The 25328-nt window shown below is 41.9% G+C and overlaps 1 protein-coding gene across 2 annotated transcripts; it reads left to right on the top strand.

The window, feature by feature from the left end:
* Positions 1–2612: 2612 nt before the first annotated feature.
* Positions 2613–10706, top strand: LOC123148010 (diacylglycerol O-acyltransferase 1-2). Of its 2 annotated transcripts, none has more exons than XM_044567367.1 (16): positions 2613–3105; positions 4347–4427; positions 4532–4605; positions 4693–4768; positions 4967–5034; positions 6259–6382; positions 6762–6860; positions 6998–7099; positions 7182–7318; positions 7632–7713; positions 7828–7848; positions 8030–8092; positions 8700–8747; positions 9028–9090; positions 9827–9880; positions 9958–10706. In XM_044567367.1, exons 1-16 carry the CDS (start codon positions 2770–2772, stop codon positions 10063–10065), a joined length of 1536 nt encoding a protein of 511 aa, XP_044423302.1. In that variant the 5' UTR covers positions 2613–2769; the 3' UTR covers positions 10066–10706. The 2 variants fall into 2 exon arrangements, with proteins under 2 accessions (XP_044423302.1, XP_044423303.1); XM_044567368.1 differs by having other exon boundaries at positions 2614–3105; positions 4393–4427.
* Positions 10707–25328: the final 14622 nt, after the last annotated feature.

Genomic DNA, 25328 nt, shown 5'->3' on the forward strand with positions numbered 1-25328 from the left:
CGGTTGCTTGCAGGAACTTGAACCTCGTTGTTCAGGTTGATCGTGCCTACGGCAAGGTCAATAACCATCGGAGATTGGTTTAGCGATTGTCGAGGCGTATCGTCGGGTATGGTATAGCCGGATCGTCAAGGTCAAAATCCACCAAATCGATAATTATCCCCACTCTCATCGAAAGATCGGGCCGCCGTCACATCAGGATGGATACGTGCAGGATGGTGGCGTTGTCTGACATCGTGCGGCGTCGACGGCAAGCCTGACAAGGTCGGTCAGTACCTGCTCTAGAGATGGATCGGTGGAGACGACGACGGCGACCTCTGAGAGTGCGCCGGATCGGACCCAGTCTCAGCATTGTGGCTTGGTTGGGGCATCCGGCTTTACATGTTAGGTTTTGGTGCGATATCTGTTTGGTATTCGGCTCGGACATTTGACATCCCTCCATCAAGGGGATAGGAGTAGCGACAGGTGTTGCCAAGACGGCGGCTTTAGGCTTACTGATGTATTGTTTTGTAAGGCCTTTGAGAATAATTAGTAAAATGGTTGCATGCATTGACCATATGCAGAGGCCAGAGGTATATCATCCTTCTCTAAAAAATGATATTTATATTGACCTGTCCAGTGAGTTCCTCATGCAGCTGATATATTTCACTGCATATTATCGAACTCATTAGAACAAATCAACTAGCATAACCTAAATTTATGATTTTTTGTTTCATAAATAAACTAATTTGGCGATTAAGGGCATCTTCAACGTCATCTCTCAAAACACCCACATACACCGGATTGAGTTGTTCGGACGTAGTTTGTCATGTAACGTGTACTCGTATTTGTTCCTGAACGCGTCTGCTTCTTCGAATTCTAGCAAACCGGACGCAAACTCAAGGAGGTTTGTGGGCGTCCGGACATTCGCCACATACGTGTTGAACATCCCCAGCCCACTCAATCCCCCCGCACCACTTTTTGGCCACTTTGTCCCCCTTTCCTTACTCTGCGTCCGCACCCTCTTCGCCGTTGCTACCGCCCAAGCATTGCTGGATGACGTTTGCAACCCCCACCCATGCGCCTTCCCTTCTTGGTCTATGCTGCCGTCCATCCAGGATCCATCTGCAACCAGGTACCCTCCGCCCCTGTCGACGCCATCCATGACGAGCACCAGGCTCGATAAGTGTTCGGTCAAATGCCGTCGAGCTATTTTGTTGACCTTTTTGTTGTTTTCTAGTAAAGGCCGATTAGTTAACCTAGTAGGCTTCTAAAATAAAGCTAGGTAGATGGCAACTTATTTCCACGGCCCCAACTAAGCCACAAAAAAATGGCCCTAAGCACGATATGGTGAGGTACTCGGTGATGGGAGGATTAGTTGCTATGTGATGCGTGAAAGATCGTGTATACAAATTTTGTAGGCATGAGGCAAGGGGCACTCGACCTTTTGGCAAAATATGCATGCTTCGTTTTATGAGCAAAAACACTTCGTGCCCTACAACTTGCACATGATCCATGAACGCGATGTGAAGTTGCTAGCCCATCAGTGATATACCATCTCCAACTCCGCCATGAAGTATTGCAGTGCGACTGCATAAGTGCAGACAAATTGGTTACCGGACACATCACCCATGAGGATCGTAAGTGTTGCTTCTTGTTGCTCTACATGTAGGTCAATTCATTGATTTACTTAAAATCTTAACATGATAATCATTGCGTTGTATAGTCCGGGCACGCCGTCACGTTGTAGCACATAAGCGAGGGCATGTCATCTACGTTTATACATTGTTAGATGAAGCTCAAGGGGCATAGTGCGTGAGACGACATGTGCAGATTCTGACTCGTGTGCTCCTTTGAATTTAAAAGTACTTGTTTAAAACATCCCGTTATCTTAGATGAAATATTTATATTATATTTGAATTATTATAGTACTAGAGATATTTTGCATGTTATTTATGAATGAATTATGCTATTTTTTGTCATATTATTGCACTCGAGTGTCGTTTTGAGAGTCGCTAGAGCTGCCATAAGGGCCTGTTTGGTTTCAAATAAGTCACCAACTTATAGTCGAAAAGTGAAAAAAGTGACTTATTTTGTTAAACAGACCTAACTTATAAGTCACCCCAACTTATAAGTCATAAGTTGCTCCATCCCAACTTAAAACTTATAAATCACCCCCTTTTACGTGGGTCCCATCACCTTTACATAGAAAAATAAGGTGTGAAGGTGTGGTTAAGTGACTTATAAGTCAAGTGACAACCAAACATGCATGATTTATAAAAACCAATGACTTATAAGTCACGCATGTTTGGTTGTCACCTGACTTAAGTCACATAATTTATAAATTAGGTGACTTATTGGAACCAAACAAACCTTAATAATGGACAAATAACAAATGAGTAGGGGCAAGCGAGATGCCCAATCCCCTATGGTGCGGCCGTCACGCTGTGGTCTGGCCTTTTGAAAAATGAACTAGGTCCATTTTTACATTTTCAATTATTATTTTCCTTAATAAACTGAATATTTTAAGCAGGGCATGGAAAGGACAACGCTCCAACCCGTTCACTCTTTTCAACAACGAGCGGACGCCTACACCGGGACAGAGGGACAACCCGTGCCGTGCCGTCCGTCCACCGATCAGAACTCGGGACTCGGAGCCTCGGAACCTGCGCCGCCAGGCAAGGCAGGAGACGCCTGGCGCGCCCTCCGCGCACGTGTCGCGCGCAAGTCGGCCGCCTCCCTCCGCTTTCCGCTTTTGCGCGTCAGCCGCGGCGCGGCGGCCACCACCATCGCATGTCAAAAGGGAACCCAGACCCGCCACCTCCCCGGCAGCTTCCTCCCTTCCCACGGCGGGCCGCCCACCGAAACCCAAAACCCCGCCCCGAACCTTCCGGAACCTCCCCTCCAGTTCCACCCATGGCCCCGCCCCCGTCCGTGGCCGCTGCCCACGATCGCGACGACCCCTCCCTCCGCCTCCGCCGCGCCCCTGCCGCCGACGGCGTCCACGGAGAGGCGGAGCCGCAGGAGCAGCCGCAGCGGCAGCACGAGATGCCCTGCTACCGGGCGTCGGCGCCCGCCCACCGCCGGGTCAAGGAGAGCCCGCTTAGCTCCGACGCCATCTTCCGACAGGTACGTATGCGCCGCGAATCCCTCCACTTGTTTTCCTTTTCCTTTCTAGCAGCAGCGATTGCCATGATCACATATGCTTTGCTTTGTTTGAGCCGGCCAGCATCGATTCTGTTGCCCACAGTTTCTCTCTTTTCTCCAAATTACGGTTGTCCAGCAGTGCTATATTTTAGGGATGTTGAGTTGAGACAGACACAGGTGCAGTTTCAATTTTTGGCCGCGACAGATTGAGGTCAAAGCCTCTGCTCGTTTTGGGATTTATTAGGGGACCACCGGCGCGTTGCTATTTAGCAGGGCTTGGCGTGTTGAAATGGACAGGCGGAGTGCACGAGGTGCTGACCTGTACAAGTAGCCCGAGATTGGTGTGGCGTTGACTTGTACTAGCAGTAGAAGTAAACAGAGAGTTGTTGGGAGTGTGTTGGGGGCCTTGGGGGTCGACTTTTGTTAGTAACTCAACTGCGGATGCAGGGCTAATTGGGAGGTGTCGTGATCCACATGCTCAGTATCTGTTTGCCACTCTAGGGTTTTAACATGTTAAGGTGCCAGTTTGACACAAGATCCTGAGGACCAGTACTCTGAATGAGTAAGTTCTTTAGTGGAACTAATATGCAACGTTGGGCAGAATGACCAACTGATCGTATGCCCAGAATAACTCCTCGCACTCAAATGCAGCCCTGGCCATAGCTGTTAATCTGTTTCGCAAAGTTCAGTGCATGCCTGCATTTAAATCTGAACAATGTTGGGGTTTCAAGATGAGTTTCAGTCAAATGCCTCTTTGGGTGGCAACCTTATTCCTTTAGACGTGTATATATATATATATATATATATATATATATATATATATATATATATATATATATATATATATATATATATATATACTCCCTCCGTTCCTAAATACAAGTCTTTGGAGACATTTCACTATGGACCACATACGGAGTAAAATGAATGAACTACACTCTATAATGCATCTATATACATCCGTATGTGGTTCATAGTGAAATTTCTACAAAGACTTATATTTAGGAACGGAGGGAGTATATGATTCTACATCACATTTTTCCACAGTTGTTCCTGCGCATAACTCCAGTGAGCATTATTACATAATCGAAGCCATATTAAAACATTCATTAGGGTATAAGTACAAAACATATCGTACTAAATTCGTTGTTTTGCATGTCATATTACTCGGTTGCGACATAAAATTCTGGTCCTGAAATGTTTAGTTATTCACTTGATTGCAGAGCCATGCAGGTCTTCTGAATCTATGCATTGTTGTGCTGATTGCAGTGAACAGCAGGCTCATTATCGAGAACTTAATGAAGGTTTGATCACTTTCCCCTCCAGAAGGAGCACTTAGTTTTGGTGCTTTCTGCATAGTCTTTTATATGCCTTGACACGTTACCATGGTCTAAATTTGTTGCTCCAGTATGGCCTATTAATAAGAGCTGGGTTTTGGTTTAGTGCAAGATCGCTGGGAGATTGGCCACTTCTGATGTGCTGGTAGGTATAATTACTCACCCAGCTCTGGTCGGAATTTTCATGAAACAGTACTAGACTTTGTACAATTAACCAGTCTGTGAATTGCAGCCTCACTTTACCCATTTTCCCACTTGCTGCACTCATGACCGAGAAGTGGGCTCAAAGAAAGCTCATCCGTGATCATGTGAGTTTGTTTCTCAACATTCCTGAAGTCTCCATCATCAGTTCTTTTCAGAATGGCCTTTATCCAAGATTTATGCTCATTTATGCTCTTTTTATGTTTCTTCATCATTGTCATACGGTCAAATTTAGCATAAAATCCAATCTTTTTCAGTATTTTTTTAAGTGTGAATTGCTCATGACTCTGGTTTACCTCTTGCAGGTGTCTATTCTTCTCCATATAATTATTACAACCACTGTCCTTATCTATCCGGTTGTTGTGATTCTTAAGTAAGCATATTTATTTCTTTGGCTTTGGGGTTTGTTTGGATGCATCTACTTTTGAAATTTGTATATGATGGTTTGAAGTATACTCAGTTACATTCTCGGAAACAAAAGCACAGTCAGTTCATTCATTCATTTTTTCTATATTTAATGATGTGGAGATGTACTCGGTCCATGTGTTTCAAACATGGTTATTGCTATTTTTTTAAGTTGGATGTTAAACAATATAAATTGGTTGGCTAAAAGGAGACTACATAACTCTTCTATTTGGTTTCATGTGGCAATCTCTCATATCCTATCGTTGACAATATTATCTCCCTCCGATCCATATTAGTTGTCGCTCAAACGGATGTATCTAGCACTGAATTACGTCTAGATACATCCGTTTCGGCGACAAGTAATATGGATCGGATGGAGTACATGTCTATTGGATCAATGCGAGCCATCAGGTTGAGTGTCCAATCTAAAATTGTTCCATTGTTACTTTGCAAATTGAAAACAAAAATTGTCAGTTATTGTTATGGTGCTGCTAGAAGGAGGGCGCGAGAGGGCCGGACGGGGGCCTTTTTGCCCACGGCCGGGCAAGAGGGAAGGGATTTCCTTCTTAATTCTTGCTTGATTAGATTGATACATCTCCTCCCCTTATATAGAGAGGTTTACTTGACTCCCCAGCAAGGCTTACTTGACCCAAGTGACCCTTATCTCTAATTAACCCTAAGATTAACGGGCTATACCGCCAGCCCAGGCCCATTAGGCCCATTACGTACTCTTAACAGTTATTCAGATCACTTGAGAAATATGACTCATGACTTGCTAATAAGTTCTATTGGGGAGGTATGGGGCTCTTTAAAGTTATCACGTGTCATATGCTTGCGCGTTATCATGTCTGAATATCTGATAACTGACTTCTGTCACTGTTGTTCGTTAAACAATGGAGCTAGGATATCTGATAACTGACTTCTGTCACTGTTGTTCGTTAAACAGTGGTGCTCGGATTACAAGTCGATGGCAGTTTTGTGTTAGTTTTTCCTCATATTTTAGGAATGTTAATACTGGTCATGCATTATTTTTGAAGTCATGCATTGTGCCTACTAATTTTTGGTTAATGTTCTGGTTATACAGAAAGTTTTTCCTCAAAAGATACTCCCTCCGTCCCATAATATAAGACGTTATTACATAGTATTTTATTGCATAAATTATGGAATTTTAGTTACATTGAATGTATTTCAGGTGTGAATCAGCAGTATTATCTGGATTTGTGTTAATGTTCATTGCAAGCATTACTTGGTTGAAGCTTGTCTCTTTTGCTCATACAAATTATGATATAAGGGTGTTGTCCCAAAGTATTGAAAAGGTATGAGTGCAATGTGTTATTACCATTTTAGTGCAATTGTAGTTGCCAAAACATCGAGGACTAATACAACTTGTGTGTCTCTTAACATCGAGGACTAATACAACTTGTGTTGCCAAAACATTTGTGTTACTATTATCTGGATAATAAATCGTTGACCAATGAACTTTTTTCTTGTGTGTCTCTTAATCGTAAATCTTTCTAGAAGATTGGACCATGATCTTGCTTCTGTCAATACTTAAGGAAATAACTACCTTAATTTGTGTAGCTACTCATGTTGTGCTTATACAGAGAATTGCCAGATTAATAATTTCTAACATGAATGTGAATATTTCCTCTTTGTTCACTGTTCACAATAATAATTCCCCTTTTTATGTAATAGGGTGCTACACATGGCAGTTCTATCGATGAGGAAAACATTAAAGGCCCAACTATCAACAGTGTTGTGTATTTCATGTTGGCCCCAACACTTTGTTACCAGGTGCTATTTTTGGGCTAGTGTGTATCATTTCTTCTTCTGATTCCATGTTACTCGTATTACTTAATTATATTGGATGTAACTAGTTACATCAGTGTTAAGTTATGGCTTTTCTGATGCCATTCTGTTGCATTATGCAGCCAAGTTATCCCCGGACAGCATTTACTAGGAAAGGCTGGGTCACTCGGCAGCTTATAAAATGCGTAGTTTTTACAGGCTTGATGGGCTTCATAATTGAGCAAGTGTGCCTGTTACGTGATCCCTAACGTTAATTTTATACATATAGTTTCTGTATTGAAATTACCTAACTCCTTTTTTTGGCAGTACATTAATCCAATTGTGCAGAATTCCAAGCATCCATTAAAAGGAAATTTCTTGGATGCTATTGAGAGAGTCTTGAAACTGTCAGTGCCAACATTATATGTATGGCTTTGTATGTTCTATTCCTTTTTCCATCTGTGGTAAGCATCTTGATTACCTTCTCTTGTCACTTTACTTTTTTTTCCTTTGGCTCTACCAGTTGGGTACATCACATCTATAAAGACACAGTACCATTGGATATTGTGATTTTCTACAGTACTGAACTTACTGATGTCATGATGGTTGCCTCATGCACGCGATCACATATCTGTAACTTTAATGTATAGAACACAGTATTTGATAAATGGGTTAACTATTTGAGAAACATAGTTTTATCGCAACAGTAAAATTAAGTTCTCGACAACCTTCAAATGCGTGGCTTCTACAGCTTCCATTCAATATTTTTGTATACAGGTTGAATATTCTTGCCGAACTCCTCCGTTTTGGTGATCGTGAATTCTACAAGGACTGGTGGAATGCCAAAACAGTTGAAGAGGTGAAAGGCCTGTTCAAAGTTTATCTTGTTTATTTTAGAGAAGTTTAGATGGAGCTGACACCGTTTAAATTTCCATGCATTTAAATCTGGCGGTATTTTGGGGGATTATCTCAGTACTGGAGAATGTGGAATATGGTAATCTTCTCACCCATCCTGAAGAATAGTTGTTCTGGACTAACTGGCAATTTCCTCCCAGCTGATAGCTGAGACATGTTCATAAGCCTGAGATAGTGTCTGATTGATTGGCATTATCATAATGTTATTTCTTAATTGTCATTAGTATGATATCCTTCCCTGACAATTTTCTACATGTCAGCCTGTTCATAAGTGGATCGTTCGCCATATATATTTTCCATGCATAAGGAATGGCTTGTCAAAGGTAATTTATTCAGATACACCTGTTATTCCTTCTGGTGGCCAGATTATAAAAAAATACCACATCTCTTTTCCGTGTTACATTTTGTTTTCATTCCCGTGGAAAATGGATCCTGCGTGATAGTTGAAATTTGGTTGGTTCACCATTGTTATATAGAGAACACTCACCATACTGAAATCTGCTAGTGCAGATAAACTGTTAGCGTGGTTAACCAGAGAACTATCAACCCAATTTAAAATACCTGACGTTGAGAATACAGATGTTAATACTTGATAATGTGTTGTTCTCTTGGCCTAGGACTTTTGCATGGTAATATCCATTTTTGTGAGACTACATTAACTAATATGCACGTTGACTAATCAGCAACATGTGATGAGTCTCGAAGGTAGAACAACATGGATAAGGAGCGCCATTTGAAAGCCAGGATATAGCATGGATGGTCAAGCAGAATACCTGAAATTCACTTAGCAAATGAGTGTAGATAAAAATAATATTATTCATTGTGCGTTTTGCTTTGCAGATTTTGTGTGGTTCTTTCTGTTGAGAATAGAGCTAATTTTGTTTTTTGAAATACATACTTATGAAAATTCATGTTGAATCTACACTGCAGGGTTGTGCCATTCTCATCGCATTTCTGGTTTCAGCTGTATTTCATGAGGTACCACACATATTTGAGCGTTCCACATTACATGCCCCTAGCTATCATTCTTTTATTTTTCCCAGTCACCAGCTAGAGTGGAAATGGCTTGGTTCCCTTTTTTATTGAGTAATGATCTAGGTTCGATATAAAGTTCTACTGGGAAAATCAAAGATATATACATGGAAATTTGAATCCTGGCACCTTTTCTGCTGCACGTTTATACTTGCATTGAAAAGGAAAGAAGCTGGTATGCCATCTCACATATGACCTTTATTTCATTGTCTTTGTCAACTTGCAGCTATGTATTGCTGTTCCATGCCACATTTTCAAATTATGGGCGTTTTCTGGAATCATGTTTCAGGTATGTATTGATTTGAAGGACACTTGTATTTCGTTCTTAATCTTCTTGGACTAGATCAGTACAGTATCTTCGATACTAGTTGATGCCCTGTGCGTGACCGCATATATAATAGATTAGTTCTGTGTATGCAAATTCGATAACAAAGATAGTCTAGCATATAAACAACAGACAATTTAGTACATAAAATTTGTCACATGCAAAAAATTCTGTGTATCAAGACTTAGAGATAGCAACACTGCAGCTTATTTTGAAAAATAACAGCCCATATACATGTCTATGCTTATTGTTACAAACTTAGATAATAATTAATCTCAAAGAAGATAATTTGCAATTGTCGCTTTGTGAAGGTTTAATACAAAATATACAATACAGCCATCTTCACTTAGCAGAACTGATTATCTCCACTCCTCCAAACATCTCCATGTGACGTAATAATAAGCCTAAGAGGAAAAATAGGCCAACGATCAAGAACAGCTGTCCAGGCTGTCGTTCAACAGTTCAACAGCCCGACACTGTGACAGGCAGCACTTCTCTTAGGCCATCACTGGGCACTTGGGCAGGCGGCCGGCGTCCATATGTTGGTGTAGGATCAGCCCCATTGCTGCTTTAAATCTGAAGAGCTGTTACTATGCAAATTTGTGATTGGTGCCGGTTTAGTTATTCTAAACTGCTGTTGTCGGTATCTCTAAATATCCACTTGTATCATTTGACTGATGTTCATGTCTGTCGTTCCCAGATTCCCCTGCTATTCTTGACGAAATATCTTCAAGAAAAGTTCAAGAACACAATGGTATGCCATGCTCACTGCAAAATTTCTCCGTCTTCCATTGTTTCCCCTGACACATCGAGCCCTGTTGAACTTGACAGGTGGGCAACATGATATTTTGGTTCTTCTTCAGCATAGTTGGGCAGCCAATGTGTGTTCTCTTGTACTACCATGATGTCATGAACAGACAGGCTCAGACAAATGGCTAGTTCTGTTTTAGAAGTGCACTATAACACAGATCATCCGAAGCAAATTGGCCCGAGGCAATGGAGCGGCGGCCTCCTTAACGTTTCGCAATGGGCTGTTAGAGCTAGCTATGCTACGAATCCAAGGTTGTCAGCATGATATGTTTCAATCCGTTACAGTTAGCTCGCTGTGTTCCAAATGTATGATATGCCGGCCGGGGTTTGTACCGAAGATACCCCAGTGATGAAGCCGAAGATAACAAGACCTGCCACATGTGTTTTGTGTATACTTTTCGGTTCACGTGCCGGCAGAGTTATGTACATGATGCCCTGTTGGATATAAAGTGCATGTGCCGTATGATGCAACCGCAACTCGCCTTTGAGGTCTGGATGAGCGAAAAGGCTCGCGCTTGAGAGAGTGTACGTACATAGGACTGACTGCATAGTCCTGTCACGTTGTTGTGAACCGACGTTGCCGGAAAGAATAATGTAGCACCAATTGCGAGGCAGTTTTGTCGCTCTTGTAAACCTTCTTTTGTGTGTGAAAGCTGGTTCATGTAAACCCGACCTAGAGCCTCCGTGCTCAAATGGTGTAACTGCAGCATGGTCAACCGAGGTTGACTCATCCAATCGATTGAATTTGGTTGTGTGTGTCGTATAAGGTCTGTGGTGTAGTATGGTCAACCGAGGCTGACTCATCCAATTGATTGAATTTGGTTGTGTGTGTCGTATAAGGTCTCTGGTGTAACTGTAGCATGGTCAACCGAGGCTGACTCCTGACTTGTTCAATTGATTGAATTTGGTTGTGTGTGCCGTATAAGGTCTGTGGTGTAACTGCAACATGGTCAATCGAGGCTGATTCATCCAATTAATTGAATTTGGTTATGTGTGCCTTATAAGGTCTGGATGAGCGAAAGCTCACGCTTGAGAGAGCGTACATACATAGAGCTGATTGCATCACGTTGTTGTTGTGTACCGACTTTGCTGGAAAGAATAATGTAGCAACAACTATGAGGTAGCTTTGTCGCTTGTGTAAACCTTTTTTTGGTGTGTGAAAGCTGACTCATGTAAACCTGACCTAGAGTCTCTCCGTCTGAATGGTGTAACTGCGGCATGGTCAACCGAGGCTAATTCATCCAATTGATTGAAATTGGTTCGCCCTGTTGGATGTAAAGTGTGGCGTATGAGGTATGGATGAGTGTTGGATGTAAAGTGTGCCGTATGAGGTCTGGATGAGCGAAAGGCTCGTGCTTGAGAGAGCGTACGTACATAGGACTGACTGCATAGCCCCATCGCGTTGTTGTTGTTTACCGATGTTGCTGGAAAGAATAAAGTAGCAACAAATGCGAGGCAATTTTGTCGCTCGTGTAAACTCCTTTTTGGTGTGTGAAAGCTGGCTCATGTAAACCTTACCTAGAGTCTCTGTGTTCGAATGGTGTAACTGCAGCATGGCCAACCGAGGCTGACTCATCCAATTGATTGAATTTGGTTTGCCCTGCTGGATGTAAAGTGTGTGATGTATGAGGTCTGGATGACCGAAAGGCTCGCGCTTGAGAGAGCGTATGTACATAGGACTGTGTACATAGCCCGATCATGTTGTTGTTGTGTACCAATGTTGCTGGAAAGAATAATGTAGCAACAACTGCAAGACAATTTTGTCGCTCATGTAAACCTTTTTTTGGGTGTGTGAAAGCTGGCTCATGTAAACCTGACCTAGATCTCTGTGTTCGAATGGTGTAACTGCAGCATGGTCAACCGAGTCTGATTCATCCAATTGATTGAATTTGGTTTGCCCTGTTGGATGTAAAGTGTGTGCCGTTTGAGGTCTAGATGAGCAAAAGGCTCACGCTGCGTATGTACATAGGACTGACTGCATAGCCCCATCAAGTTGTTGTTGTGTACCGAGGTTGCTGGAGAGAATAATGTAGCAACATGCAAGGCAGTTTTGTCGCTCTACATTTCGTTATGGCTGGCTCATGCAAATCTTTTATTTTTGTGAAAACTGGCCCATGTAAACCTAACCTAGAGTCTCTGTGTTCGAATGGTGTAACTGCAGCATGGTCAACCGAGGCTGACTCATCCAATTGATTGAATTTGGTTCTGAAACGGCAAGATTGATTGATTACCAAATGACAAAGGTGCCTCGTACAATAGGTCAAAAATCCATAGCAAAACCAGAAAATTTGGGTTTTTGAAACAAACAAGACAATGCAGTTCCTTGGAACACAATTGCAAATGTGTGAGATCCTGGCTTAGGAATGATAGACTACTTATGACTCCTTTGGTTCATACGACATGAATATCATAGAAATAGGAAATTTGGAGAAAATGAGATGACATGTATCTCAATTCATATCAATAGAAATAAGAAAAAAGATGTCATTTGGTTCACATCATAGAATTTTTTTCATTGAGTATAGGCTAATGTTTATTTTCCTTTGAAATATGAAGGGTATGAACTAATCCTATGTAGGAATAGGAACAAAGGACTTTAAAAGAAAAATTCCTATAAAAATCATATCCTATAAAATTCCTCCAAACCAAAAAAGGTCTCATATGAAAAGGCGCATCTTCTTTTTCGGGAGCCCATAATCTCAAAAGTAAGCATGCTTCGCAACAATTTGTGGATGAGTGATCGACTGAAAAGTTGATTCTGGGTGCACACGAGTGGGGACAAAATGCATAGAAAAGATTATTGTTGGTGTGTGAGGCTGGTCTAGATCCTGGGTGGTAGCCAAACACATGACCGGGAATTGATGGGTGAACCGGTGGGTTCAGCCGGGGTATTACAATTGATATAAGAGCGGACCCTCGTGGTTACACGGACATGTGATGCATGGTGTGTGTGTGTCACCCGTAATAGAACACAACACGACACATGTGTCAAACTAGACGCACAACCATGTGCCAAGAGGGAACGTTTTTGCTCGGCCGACGAGGACACTAGTTTATTTGAGTGGGGGTGTATGTGACATCCTGGATAATAAGAGTGATAGACTAATCGTATCAACAAGGTGCATCTTCTTCTCCGGGAGTCCATCCGAAAGAAACATCAAAGTTAAGCGTGCTTGGTTTGGAGCAATTCGAGAATGGGTAACTGGTTGGAAAGAACCTCCTGCTCTATAGCCCAACCTCTCGCTTGCCAGCCACACGACATCTTGGAAAGTCCATCTAAGAGAAGTCCCAATGCACTATATATTAGGCTATATCCGGTGAGTAGTCCAAGTGCACTATATCTAATGTTGTATCTAAAACAACCCCATTTAATTTCTTTTGTGAGAGAAAAGTTATGAAGTCTTGAATTTGATGCTATGATCTATATCTTGATTAAGATACGTTTTTTATTCGGCCTGGCTGAGACCATGCCGGTGCTAACCCACAAGTATAGGGGATCGCAACAGTTTTTGAGGGTAGAGTATTCAACCCAAATTTATTGATTCGACACAAGGGGAGCGAAAGAATATTCTCAAGTATTAGCAGCTGAGTTTTTAATTCAACCACACCTGGAAACTTAATATCTGCAGCAAAGTGTTTAGTAGCAAAGTAATATGATAATAGTGGTAACGATAGCAAAAGGTAACGACAGCAAAAGAAATGTTTTTGGTATTTTGTAGTGATGATAACAATAACAACGAAAAAGTAAATAAGCGAAGAACAATATATGGAAAGCTCGTAGGCAATGGATCATCGATGGATAATTATGCCGGATGCGGTTCATCATGTAACAGTCATAACCTAGGGTGACACAGAACTAGCTCCAGTTCATCAATGTAATGTAGACATTCATTCCGAATATAGTCATACGTGCTTATGGAAAAGAACTTGCATGACATCTTTTGTCCTACCCTCCCGTGGCAGCGGGGTCCTAATGGAAACTAAGGGATATTAATGCCTCCTTTTATAAAGTACCGGACCAAAGCATTAACACATAATGAATACATGAACTCCTCAAACTACGGTCATCACCGGGAGTGGTCCCGATTATTGTCACTTCGGGGTTGCCGGATCATAACACATAGTAGGTGACTATAGACTTGCAAGATAGGATCAAGAACTCACATATATTCATGAAAACATAATAGGTTCAGATTTGAAATCATGGCACTTGGTCCCTAGTGACAAGCATTAAGCATAGCAAAGTCATAGCAACATCAATCTCAGAACATAGTGGATACTAGGAATCAAACCCTAACAAAACTAACTCGATTACATGATAAATCTCATGCAACCCATCACTGTCCAGCAAGTCTACGATGGAATTACTCACGCACGTCGGTGAGCATCATTAAATTGGTGATGGAGGATGGTTGATGATGACGACAACGGATTCCCCTCTCCGGAGCCCCGAACGGACTCCAGATCAGCCCTCCCAAGAGAGTTTAGGGCTTGGCGGCGGCTCCGTATCGTAAAACGCGATGAATCTTTCTCCTTTATTTTTTCCCCGAACACGAATATATGGAGTTGGAGTTGAGGTCGGTGGAGCTCCAGGGGGCCCACCAGGCAGGGGGCGCGCCTCCCACCCTCGTGGCCAGAGTGTGGCCCCCTGGCCTTGATTCTTTGCCAGTATTTTTTATTATTTCCAAAAACAATCTCCGTGGAGTTCCAGGTCATTCCGATAACTTTTGTTTCTGCACATAAATAACACCATGGCAATTCTGCTGAAAACAACGCCAGTCCGGGTTAGTTTCATTCAAATCATGCAAGTTAGAGTCCAAAACAAGGGCAAAAGTGTTTGGAAAAGTAGATACGGCGGAGACGTATCAACTCCCCCAAGCTTAAACCTTTGCTTGTCCTCAAGCAATTCAGTTGATAAACTGAAAGTGATAAAGATTTTTTTTTACAAATTCTGTTTGCTCTTGCTGTTGTAAATATGCAAAGCCAGCATTCAAGTTTTCAGCAAGTCTTATGAACTAACCACATTCACAATAACACTTAGGTCCCATGTTTACTCATATCAATGGCATAATCAACTAGCAAACAATAATAATAAATCTTGGATGACAACACTTTCTCAAAACAATCATGATATGATATAACAAGATGGTATCTCGCTAGCCCTTTCTGAGACCGCAAAATATAAATGCAGAGCACCTTTAAAGATCAAGGACTGACTAGACATTGTAATTCATGGTAAAAGAGATCCAGTCAAGTCATACTCAATGTAAACTAACAGTAATGAATGCAAATGACAACGGTGCTCTCCAACTGGTGCTTTTTAATAAGAGGATGATGACTCAACATAAAAGTAAATAGATAGGCCCTTCGCGGAGGGAAGCAGGGATTTGTAGAGGTGCCAGAGCTCGATTTTGAAATATAGGTGAATAATATTTGGAGCGGTATACTTTCATTGTCAACATAACAACCAAGAGATGACAATATCTTCCATGCTACACACATTATAGGCAGTTCGCAAACAGAATGGTAAAGTTTATACTCCGCCTCCACCAACAAGCATCAATCCATGGCTTGCTCGAAACAACGAGTGCCTCCAACTAACAACATTCCCGGGGGAGTTTTGTTTGCAACTATTTTGATTTGATTTGCATAAAGCATGGGACTGGGCATCCCGGTGATCAGCCATTTTCTCGTGAGTGAGGAGCGGAGTCCACTCCTCTTGAGAATAACCCGCCTAACATGGAAGATATGAACAACCCTAGTTGATACATGAGCTATTCAAGCATACAAAACAGAATGTTTATTTGAAGGTTTAGAGTTTGGCACATACAAATTTACTTGGAACGGCAGGTCGATACCGTATATAGGAAGGTATAGTGGACTCATATGAAATAACTTTGGGGTTTAAGAAATTGGATGCACAAACAGTATTCCCGCTTAGTACAGGTGCATGCTAGAAAAAGACTGGGAAGCGGCCAGCTAGAGAGCGACAACAGTCATGAATATGCATTAAAATTAATCAACACCGAATGAAAGCATGAGTAGGATATAATGCACCATGAACATAAATATCATAGAGGCTATGTTGATTTTGTTTCAACTACATGCGTGAACATGTGCCAAGTCAAGCCACTCGAATCGTTTAAAAGAGGATACCACCCTATCATACCACATCACAACCATTTTAATAGCATGTTGGCACGCAAGGTAAACCATTATAAGCTCCTAGCTAATTAAGCATGGCATAAGCAACTATAATCTCTAATTGTCATTGCAAACATATTTATTCATAATAGGCTGAATCAGGAATGATGAACTAATCATATTTACAAAAACAAGAGAGGTTGAGTTCATACTAGCTTCTCCCATCTCAATCAGTCCATCATATATCGTCATAATTGCCTTTCACTTGCATGACCGAATGATGTGAATAATAATAAAAATGCATGTGCATTGGACTAAGCTGGAATCTGCAAGCATTCAATAAACAGGAGAAGACAAGGCAATATGGGCTCTTTTGTCAGATCAACGATAATGCATATAAGAGCCACTTTAACAATTTAATCATGGTCTTCTCCTATCGACCTCCAAAGAAAATAAAAGAAATAAAACTATTTACACGGGAAAGCTCCCAACAAGCAAAAGAAGAATAGGGAATCTTTTTGGGTTTTCTTTTTAATTACTACTACAAGCATGGAAATTAAAACTAGCTAAAAGCTACAACAAATTTTTTGGCTTTTCTTTAAGGTTTATTAAACACACAAGAAGAAAGCATAAAAAGAGAAAATAAACTAGCATGGATGATACAATGAAAAAATATGAGCACCGACAACTAGCAATGAGTGTGTGAACATGAATGTAATGTCGGTGAGAAATACGTACTCCCCCAAGCTTAGGCTTTTGGCCTAAGTTGGTCTATGGCCACGGCTGGCCTGGCGTATATCCAAAGTAATAGTTGAGGTCATACTGTGAAGAAGCCTCGGATTGCCACTGGTTGGCAATCACCTCCGGATCCCACTGATAATCAAACTGTCGTGGAGGATCAAATTGTGATTCCGGCTCTGGCTCTATAGCTGCTGTAGGGTTCCGGTAGGCATGAATGGCCTCCAACGGAACAAGGTGCTTGCCTGCAGATAAATCAAACAAGGAAGGAGCAGGCAAGGTAATAGTCTTAGGATGATTTTTACCAAATATTAATTTGTACTTAAGCTCATTCTCCCTATTCTTAACAATAAAATCATGTGCTACCATACTCTTATAATCTAGATAAACAGGAGGCGGCAACTTCTCTTCCTTCTTATAATGCCTTATAGGTATGTTAAAGTGTGCAGCGAGGTGATGTCTACTACACAACCTTCTTCTTGTAGACGTTGTTGGGCCTCCAAGTGCAGAGGTTTGTAGGACAGTAGCAAATTTCCCTCAAGTGGATGACCTAAGGTTTATCAATCCGTAGGAGGCGTAGGATGAAGATGGTCTTTCTCAAGCAACCCTGCAACCAAATAACAAAGAGTCTCTTGTGTCCCCAACACACCCAATACAATGGTAAATTGTATAGGTGCACTAGTTCGGCGAAGAGATGGTGATACAAGTGCAATATGGATGGTAGATAAAGGTATTTGTAATCTGAAATTATAAAAATAGCAAGGTAACTAATGATAAAAGTGAGCGTAAACGGTATTGCAATGATAGTAAACAAGGCCTAGGGTTCATACTTTCGCTAGTGTAAGTTTCCTCAACAATACTAACATAATTGGATCACATAACTATCCCTCAACATGCAACAAAGAGTCACTCCAAAGTCACTAATAGCGGAGAACAAACGAAGAGATTATGGTAGGGTACGGAACCACCTCAAAGTTATTCTTTCCAATCAATCCATTGGGCTATTCCTATAAGTGTCACAAACAGCCCTAGAGTTCGTACTAGAATAACACCTTAAGACACAAATCAACCAAAACCCTAATGTCACCTAGATACTCCAATGTCACCTCAAGTATCCGTGGGTATGATTATACGATATGCATCACACAATCTCAATTCATCTATTCAACCAGCACAAAGGACCTCAAAGAGTTCCCCAAAGATCTACCGGAGAATCACGACGAAAACGTGTGCCAACCCCTATGCATAGGTTCATGAACCCACAAGTTGGTCACCTTAACATACATCAAGTGGCACGCGGTATCCCATTGTCACCACAGATATCCACGGCAAGACATACATCAAGTGTTCTCAAATCTGTAAAGACTCAATCCGATAAGATTACTTCAAAGGAGAAACTCGATTCATTACAAGAGAGAAGAGGGGGGAAGAAACATCATAGGATCCAAATATAATAGCAAAGCTCATGATACATCAAGATCGTATCATCTCAAGAACACGAGAGAGAGAGAGAGAGATCAAACACATAACTACTGGTCATACCCTCAGCCCCGAGGGAGAACTACTCCCTCCTCGTCATGGAGAGCACCGGGATGATGAAGATGGCCACCGGACAGGGATTGCCCCCTCCGACAGGGTGCCGGAACGGGTCTAGATTGGTTTTCGGTGGCTACGGAGGCTTCTGGCGGCGGAACTCCCGATCTATCTTTCGTTCCAAAAATAACTTCTCTAGTTGATTTCGTTCCGTTTCGACTCCGTCTGATATTCCTTTTCTTCGAAACACTGAAATAGACATAAAACAACAAATCTGGGTTGGGCCTCCGGTTAATAGGTTAGTCCCAAAAATAATATAAAAGTGGATAATAAAGCCCAATATTGCCCAAAATAGTAGATAATATAGCATGGAGCAATCAAAAATTATAGATACGTTGGAGACGTATCACGAGGCGCGAGGCGAAGATGCCTCCAAGGACGGGGCCCTTAGTACGGTTAAGATTTAACCGCTTTGCAACAATAGCGCCCATACTAAATGTGTCATCACGGCACAAGGCATGGCACAAAATAACAATATCAGGGGCACTAAGGTTGCCACAGTTTCCGTGACCAATTAAGCATCTACTAGCAAATATTGCGAAGTAACGTAAAACAGGAAAATGTATGCTAGTAATTCGTGCGTCAGAAACCTTCCTCGTTTCCCCTACAGCAATGGTATCAATAAACCCATCCAGATTGTCATGATGTGGTTTCTCTACACTGCCCTCAAAAGGGATCAAACAAACCCAACAAAAATCATAAAGTGACATCTCCTTATGCTCATCATATAAATAAAACTTCACCGTAGGTGGTGAGCTCCTAACATGGAAATGAAAGTTTTGCACAAAGATATTTGTGAGCAAGAGATAATGTTCGCGTTGGTCGTGGAGGAAGGCGGTGAGGCCTGCATTCTCAGCCAGCTCATAAAAATCATCATAAACCCCGGCTGCTCTCAAGAAATTATCACAAGGCCATTCACATGGCCCAACTTCCGCGGTGCGAGGGAGATTGTATTTGGGCCTCTTATCCTCCTCAATTTGCTTATCCTTCGAGCTTCGGCTCGATGAGCCCCTCAAAAATCTCTTCATCTTTTTCTGAAAATTTCTGAAATTTTTAGTAACTTCAAATAAAAGTGAACCAAGATCAACAAAATTGATAGCAACTACTCCTAGAAGTGCCTAGAGCCTATATCTTGCATTAGAACTACTTGGAACCATATAAATTTGACATGCAAGCTAAACATGGTCACCTAGGCAACACAAATTTGCAATGAATAAAGCACTACAACAAAAACTAATTGGACCAATGGAGGAGTCACATACCAAGGAACAATCCCCCAAAGTAGTTTTATGAGAGGTGCTTTGAGCAAGGAGATCAAAAATCACAGCAAAATGAGCTAGAAGTCGTGCTTGAGCTGGATGGTGATTTTTTTTGGAAGGAAGAGGAAGTGTGTGGGTGCAGGAATAAGTGGAGGGGAGCCACCATGGGCCCACGAGGCAGGGGGCGCGCCCTGGACCCTCATGGCCAGGTGCTTGCTCCCTCTGCTGTGTTCTCAGTGCCAGATATTCTCAAATATTCCAGAAAAAATCATATTAAATTGGCAGGGCATTTGGAGAACTTTTATTTTCGGTGTATTTTTATATTGCACAGATAATTTAGAAAACTGACAGAAAATACTAATTTTACTTTATTTCAACTAAATAACAGAAAGTAAAAGGAGGGTACAGAAGGTTGTGCTTTCTAACTTCATCCATCTCATTCCCATCAAAAGGAATCCACTAACAAGGTTGATCAAGTCTTGTTAACAAACCCATTTCGAGTAACATGAAACCGGAGAAATTTCGAATGAAACTATGTTACCTCAACGGGGATATGCACATCCCCAGCAATAAGAATATCATATTTCTTCTTGACAGTAGGAGGAGGAAATTCAAAACCTCCAAAAATAATCGATGGAGTTTTTCCAATAGAATTGATACTGTGGACTTGAGGTTGTTTCCTCGGAAAATGTACCGTATGCTCATTATCATTAACATAAAACGTGACATTGGCTTTGGTGCAATCAATAATAGCCCTTGCGGTATTCAAAAAGGGTCTTCCAAGAATAATAGACATACTATCGTCCTCGGGAATATCAAGAATAACAAAGTCCGTTAAAATAGTTACGTTTGCAACCACAACAGACACATCCTCACAAATACCGACAGGTATGGCAGTTGATTTATCAGCCATTTGCAAAGTTATTTTAGTAGGGGTCAACTTATTCAAATCAAGTCTATGATATAAAGAGAGAGGCATAACACTAACACCGGCTCCAATATCACATAAAGCAGTTTTAACAAAGTTTCTTTTAATGGAGCATGGTATAGTTGGTGTCGGGGAACATAGTAATTTCAAAAAAATTCCTACACACACGCAAGATCATGGTGATGCATAGCAACGAGACGGGAGAGTGTTGTCCATGTACCCTCGTAGACCGAAAGCGGAAGCGCTAGCACAACGCGGTTGATGTAGTCGTACGTCTTCATGATCCGACCGATCAAGTACCCAACGCACGACACCTCCGAGTTCAGCACACGTTCAGCCCGATGACGTCCCTTGAACTCCGATCCAGTTGAGTGTTGAGGGAGAGTTTCGTCAGCACAACGGCGTGGTGATGATGATGATGTTCTACTGACGCAGAGCTTCGCCTAAGCACCGCTACAGTACTATCGAGGTGGACTATGGTGGAGGGGGGGGGCACCGCACACAACTAAAAGATCAACTGATCAATTGTTGTTCTCTCTAGGGTGCTCCTGCCCCCGTATATAAAGGAGCAAAGGGGGGTGCGGCCGGCCAGGAGAGGGGACGCGCAAGGAGGAGTCCTACTCCCACCGGGAGTAGGACTCCCTCCCTTTTCCTAGTTGGATTAGGACTTGGGGGGAAAGAGGTGGAGGAGAAGAAGGAAAGGGGGCGCCGCCCCCCCTCTCCTTGTCCTATTCGGACTAGGGGGGAGGGGCGCATGGCCCTTGCCCTGGCCGCCTCTCCTCTCTTCCACTAAGGCCCACTATGGCCCATTAACTTCCCGGGGGGTTCTGGTAACCTCCCGGTACTCCGGTAAAATCCCGATTTCACCCGGAACACTTTCGATATCCAAACATAGGCTTCCAATATATCAATCTTCATGTCTCGACCATTTCTAGACTCCTCGTCATGTCTGTGATCACATCCGGGACTCCGAACAACCTTCGGTACATCAAAACATATAAACTCATAATATAACTGTCATCGAAACGTTAAGCGTGCGGACCCTACGGGTTCGAGAACTACGTAGACATGACCGAGACACGTCTCCGGTCAATAACCAATAGCGGAACCTGGATGCTCATATTGGCTCCCACATATTCTATGAAGATCTTTATCGGTCAAACCACATAACAACATACGTTGTTCCCTTTGTCATCGGTATGTTACTTGCCCGAGATTCGATCGTCGGTATCTCAATACCTAGTTCAATCTCATTAGCGGTAAGTCTCTTTACTCGTTCCGTAATACATCATTCCGCAACTAACTCATTAGTTGCAATGCTTGCAAGGCTTAAGTGATGTGCATTACCGAGAGGGCCCAGAGATACCTCTCCGACTATCGGAGTGACAAATCCTAATCTCGAAATACGCCAACCCAACAAGTACCTCCGGAGACACCTGTAGAGCACCTTTATAATCACCCAGTTATGTTGTGACGTTTGGTAGCACTCAAAGTGTTCCTCCGGTAAACGGGAGTTGCATAATCTCATAGTCATAGGAACATGTATAAGTCATGAAGAAAGCAATAGCAACATACTAAATGATTGGGTGCTAAGCTAACGGAATGGGTCAAGTCAATCACATCATTCTCCTAATGATGTGATCCCATTAATCAAATGACAACCCATGTCAATGGCTAGGAAACTTAACCATCTTTGATCAACGAGCTAGTCAAGTAGAGGCATACTAGTGACATACTGTTTGTCTATGTATTCACACATGTATTATGTTTCCAGTTAATACAATTCTAGCATGAATAATAAACATTTATCATGATATAAGGAAATAAATAATAACTTTATTATTGCCTATAGGGCATATTTCCTTCAGTCTCCCACTTGCACTAGAGTCAATAATATAGATTACACAGTAATGATTCTAACATCCATGGAGCCTTGGTGCTGATCATGTTTTGCTCGTGGAAGAGGCTTAGTCAATGGGTCTGCAACATTTAGATCCGTATGTATCTTGCAAATTTCTATGTCTCCCACCTGGACTAAATCTCGGATGGAATTGAAGCGTCTCTTGATGTGCTTGGTTCTCTTGTGAAATCTGGATTCCTTCGCCAAGGCAATTGCACTAGTATTGTCACAAAAGATTTTCATTGGACCCGATGCACTAGGTATGACACCTAGATCGGGTATGAACTCCTTCATCCAGACTCCTTCATTTGCTGCTTCCGAAGCAGCTATATACTCCGCTTCACACGTAGATCCCTCCATGATGCTTTGTTTAGAACTGCACCAACTGACAACTCCATCGTTCAATGTAAACACGTATCCGGTTTACGATTTAGAATCGTCCGGATCAGTGTCAAAGCTTGCATCAACGTAACCATTTACGATGAGCTCTTTGTCACCTCCATAAATGAGAAACATATCCTTAGTCCTTTTCAGGTATTTCAGGATGTTCTTGACCGCTCTCCAATGATCCACTCCTGGATTACTTTGGTACCTCCCTGCTAGACTTATAGCAAGGCACACATCAGGTCTGGTACACAGCATTGCATACATGATAGAGCCTATGGCTGAAGCATAGGGAGCATTTTTCATTTTCTCTCTATCTTCTGCAGTGGTCGGGCATTGAGTCTTACTCAACTTCACACCTTGTAACACAGGCAAGAATCCTTTCTTTGCTTGATCCATTTTGAACTTCTTCAAAACTTTGTCAAGGTATGTGCTTTGTGAAAGTCCAATTAAGCGTCTTGATCTATCTCTATAGATCTTGATGCCCAATTTATAAACAGCTTCACCGAGGTCTTTCATTGATAAACTCTTATTCAAGTATCCCTTTATGCTATCCAGAAATTCTATATCATTTCCAATCAGCAATATGTCATCCACATATAATATTAGAAATGCTACAGAGCTCCCACTCACTTTCTTGTAAATACAGGCTTCTCCAAAAGTCAGTACAAAACCAAATGCTTTGATCACACTATCAAAGCGTTTATTCCAACTCCGAGAGGCTTGCACCCATCCATAAATGGATCACTGGAACTCATCGTAGTCAATCCCTTGAACTTGTCAAAAACCTTTCGCAACAAGTCGAGCTTTATAGACAGTAACATTGCCGTCAGCGTCAGTCTTCTTCTTGAAGATCTATTTATTCTCAATTGCTTGCCGATCACCGGGCAAGTCAACCAAAGTCCACACTTTGTTCTCATGCATGGATCCCATCTTAGATTTCATGGCCTCAAGCCATTTTGTGGAATCTGGGCTCACCATCGCTTCTTCATAATTCGTAGGTTCGTCATGGTCTAGTAACATAACTTCCAGAACAGGATTACCGTACCACTCTGGTGCGGATCTTACTCCGGTTGACCTACGAGGTTTAGTAACAACTTGATCTGAAGTTTCATGATCATCATCATCAACTTCCTCACTAATTGGTGTAGGTGTCGCAGAAACCGGTTTCTACAATGAACTACTTTCCAATAAGGGAGCAGGTACAGTTACCTCATCAAGTTCTACTTTCCTCCCACTCACTTCTTTCGAGAGAAACTCCTTCTCTAGAAAAACTCCGAATTTAGCAACAAAATTCTTGCCTTCGGATCTGTGATAGAAGGTGTACCCAACTGTCTCCTTTAGGTATCCTACGAAGACACATTTCTCCGATTTGAGTTCGAGCTTATCAGGTTGAAGCTTTTTTCACATAAGCATCACAGCCCCAAACTTTCAGAAACGACAACTTTGGTTTCTTGCCAAACCACAATTCATAAGGTGTCGTCTCAACGGATTTCGATGGTGCCCTATTTAACGTGAATGCGGCCGTCTCTAAAGTATAACCCCAAAACGATAGCGGTAAATCAGTAAGAGACATCATAGATCGCACCATTTCTAGTAAAGTACGATTACGACGTTCAGACACACCATTACGCTGTGGTGTTCCGGGTGGCGTGAGTTGTGAAACTATTCCACATTGTTTCAAATGAAGACCAAACTCATAACTCAAATATTCTCCTCCACGATCAGATCGTAGAAACTTTATTTTCTTGTTACGATGATTTTCAACTTCACTCTGAAATTCTTTGAACTTTTCAAATGTTTTAGACTTATGTTTCATTAAGTAGATATACCCATATCTGCTTAAATCATCTGTGAAGGTGAGAAAATAACGATATCCGCCACGAGCCTCAACATTCATCGGACCACATACAACTGTATGTATGATTTCCAACAAATCTGTTGCTCTCTCCATAGTACCGGAGAACGACGTTTTAGTCATCTTGCCCATGAGGCACGGTTCACAAGTACCAAGTGATTCATAATCAAGTGGTTCCAAAAGTCCATTTGTATGGAGTTTCTTCATGCGCTTTACACCGATATGACCTAAATGGCAGTGCCACAAATAAGTTGCACTATCATTATCAACTCTTCATCTTTTGGCTTCAATATTATGAATATGTGTATCACCACTATCGAGATTCATCAAAAATAGACCACTCTTCAAGGGTGCATGACCATAAAAGATATTACCCATATAAATAGAACAACCATTATTCTCTGATTTAAATGAATAACCGTCTCGCATCAAACTAGATCCAGATATAATGTTCATGCTCAACGCTGGCACCAAATAACAATTATTTATGTCTAATACTAATCCTGAAGGTAAATGTAGAGGTAGCGTGCCGACTACGATCACATTGACTTTGGAACCATTTCCCATGCGCATCGTCACCTTGTCCTT

The sequence above is a fragment of the Triticum aestivum genome, chromosome 7A (genome assembly GCF_018294505.1).
Source record: "Triticum aestivum cultivar Chinese Spring chromosome 7A, IWGSC CS RefSeq v2.1, whole genome shotgun sequence".
NCBI lineage: Eukaryota > Viridiplantae > Streptophyta > Magnoliopsida > Poales > Poaceae > Triticum > Triticum aestivum.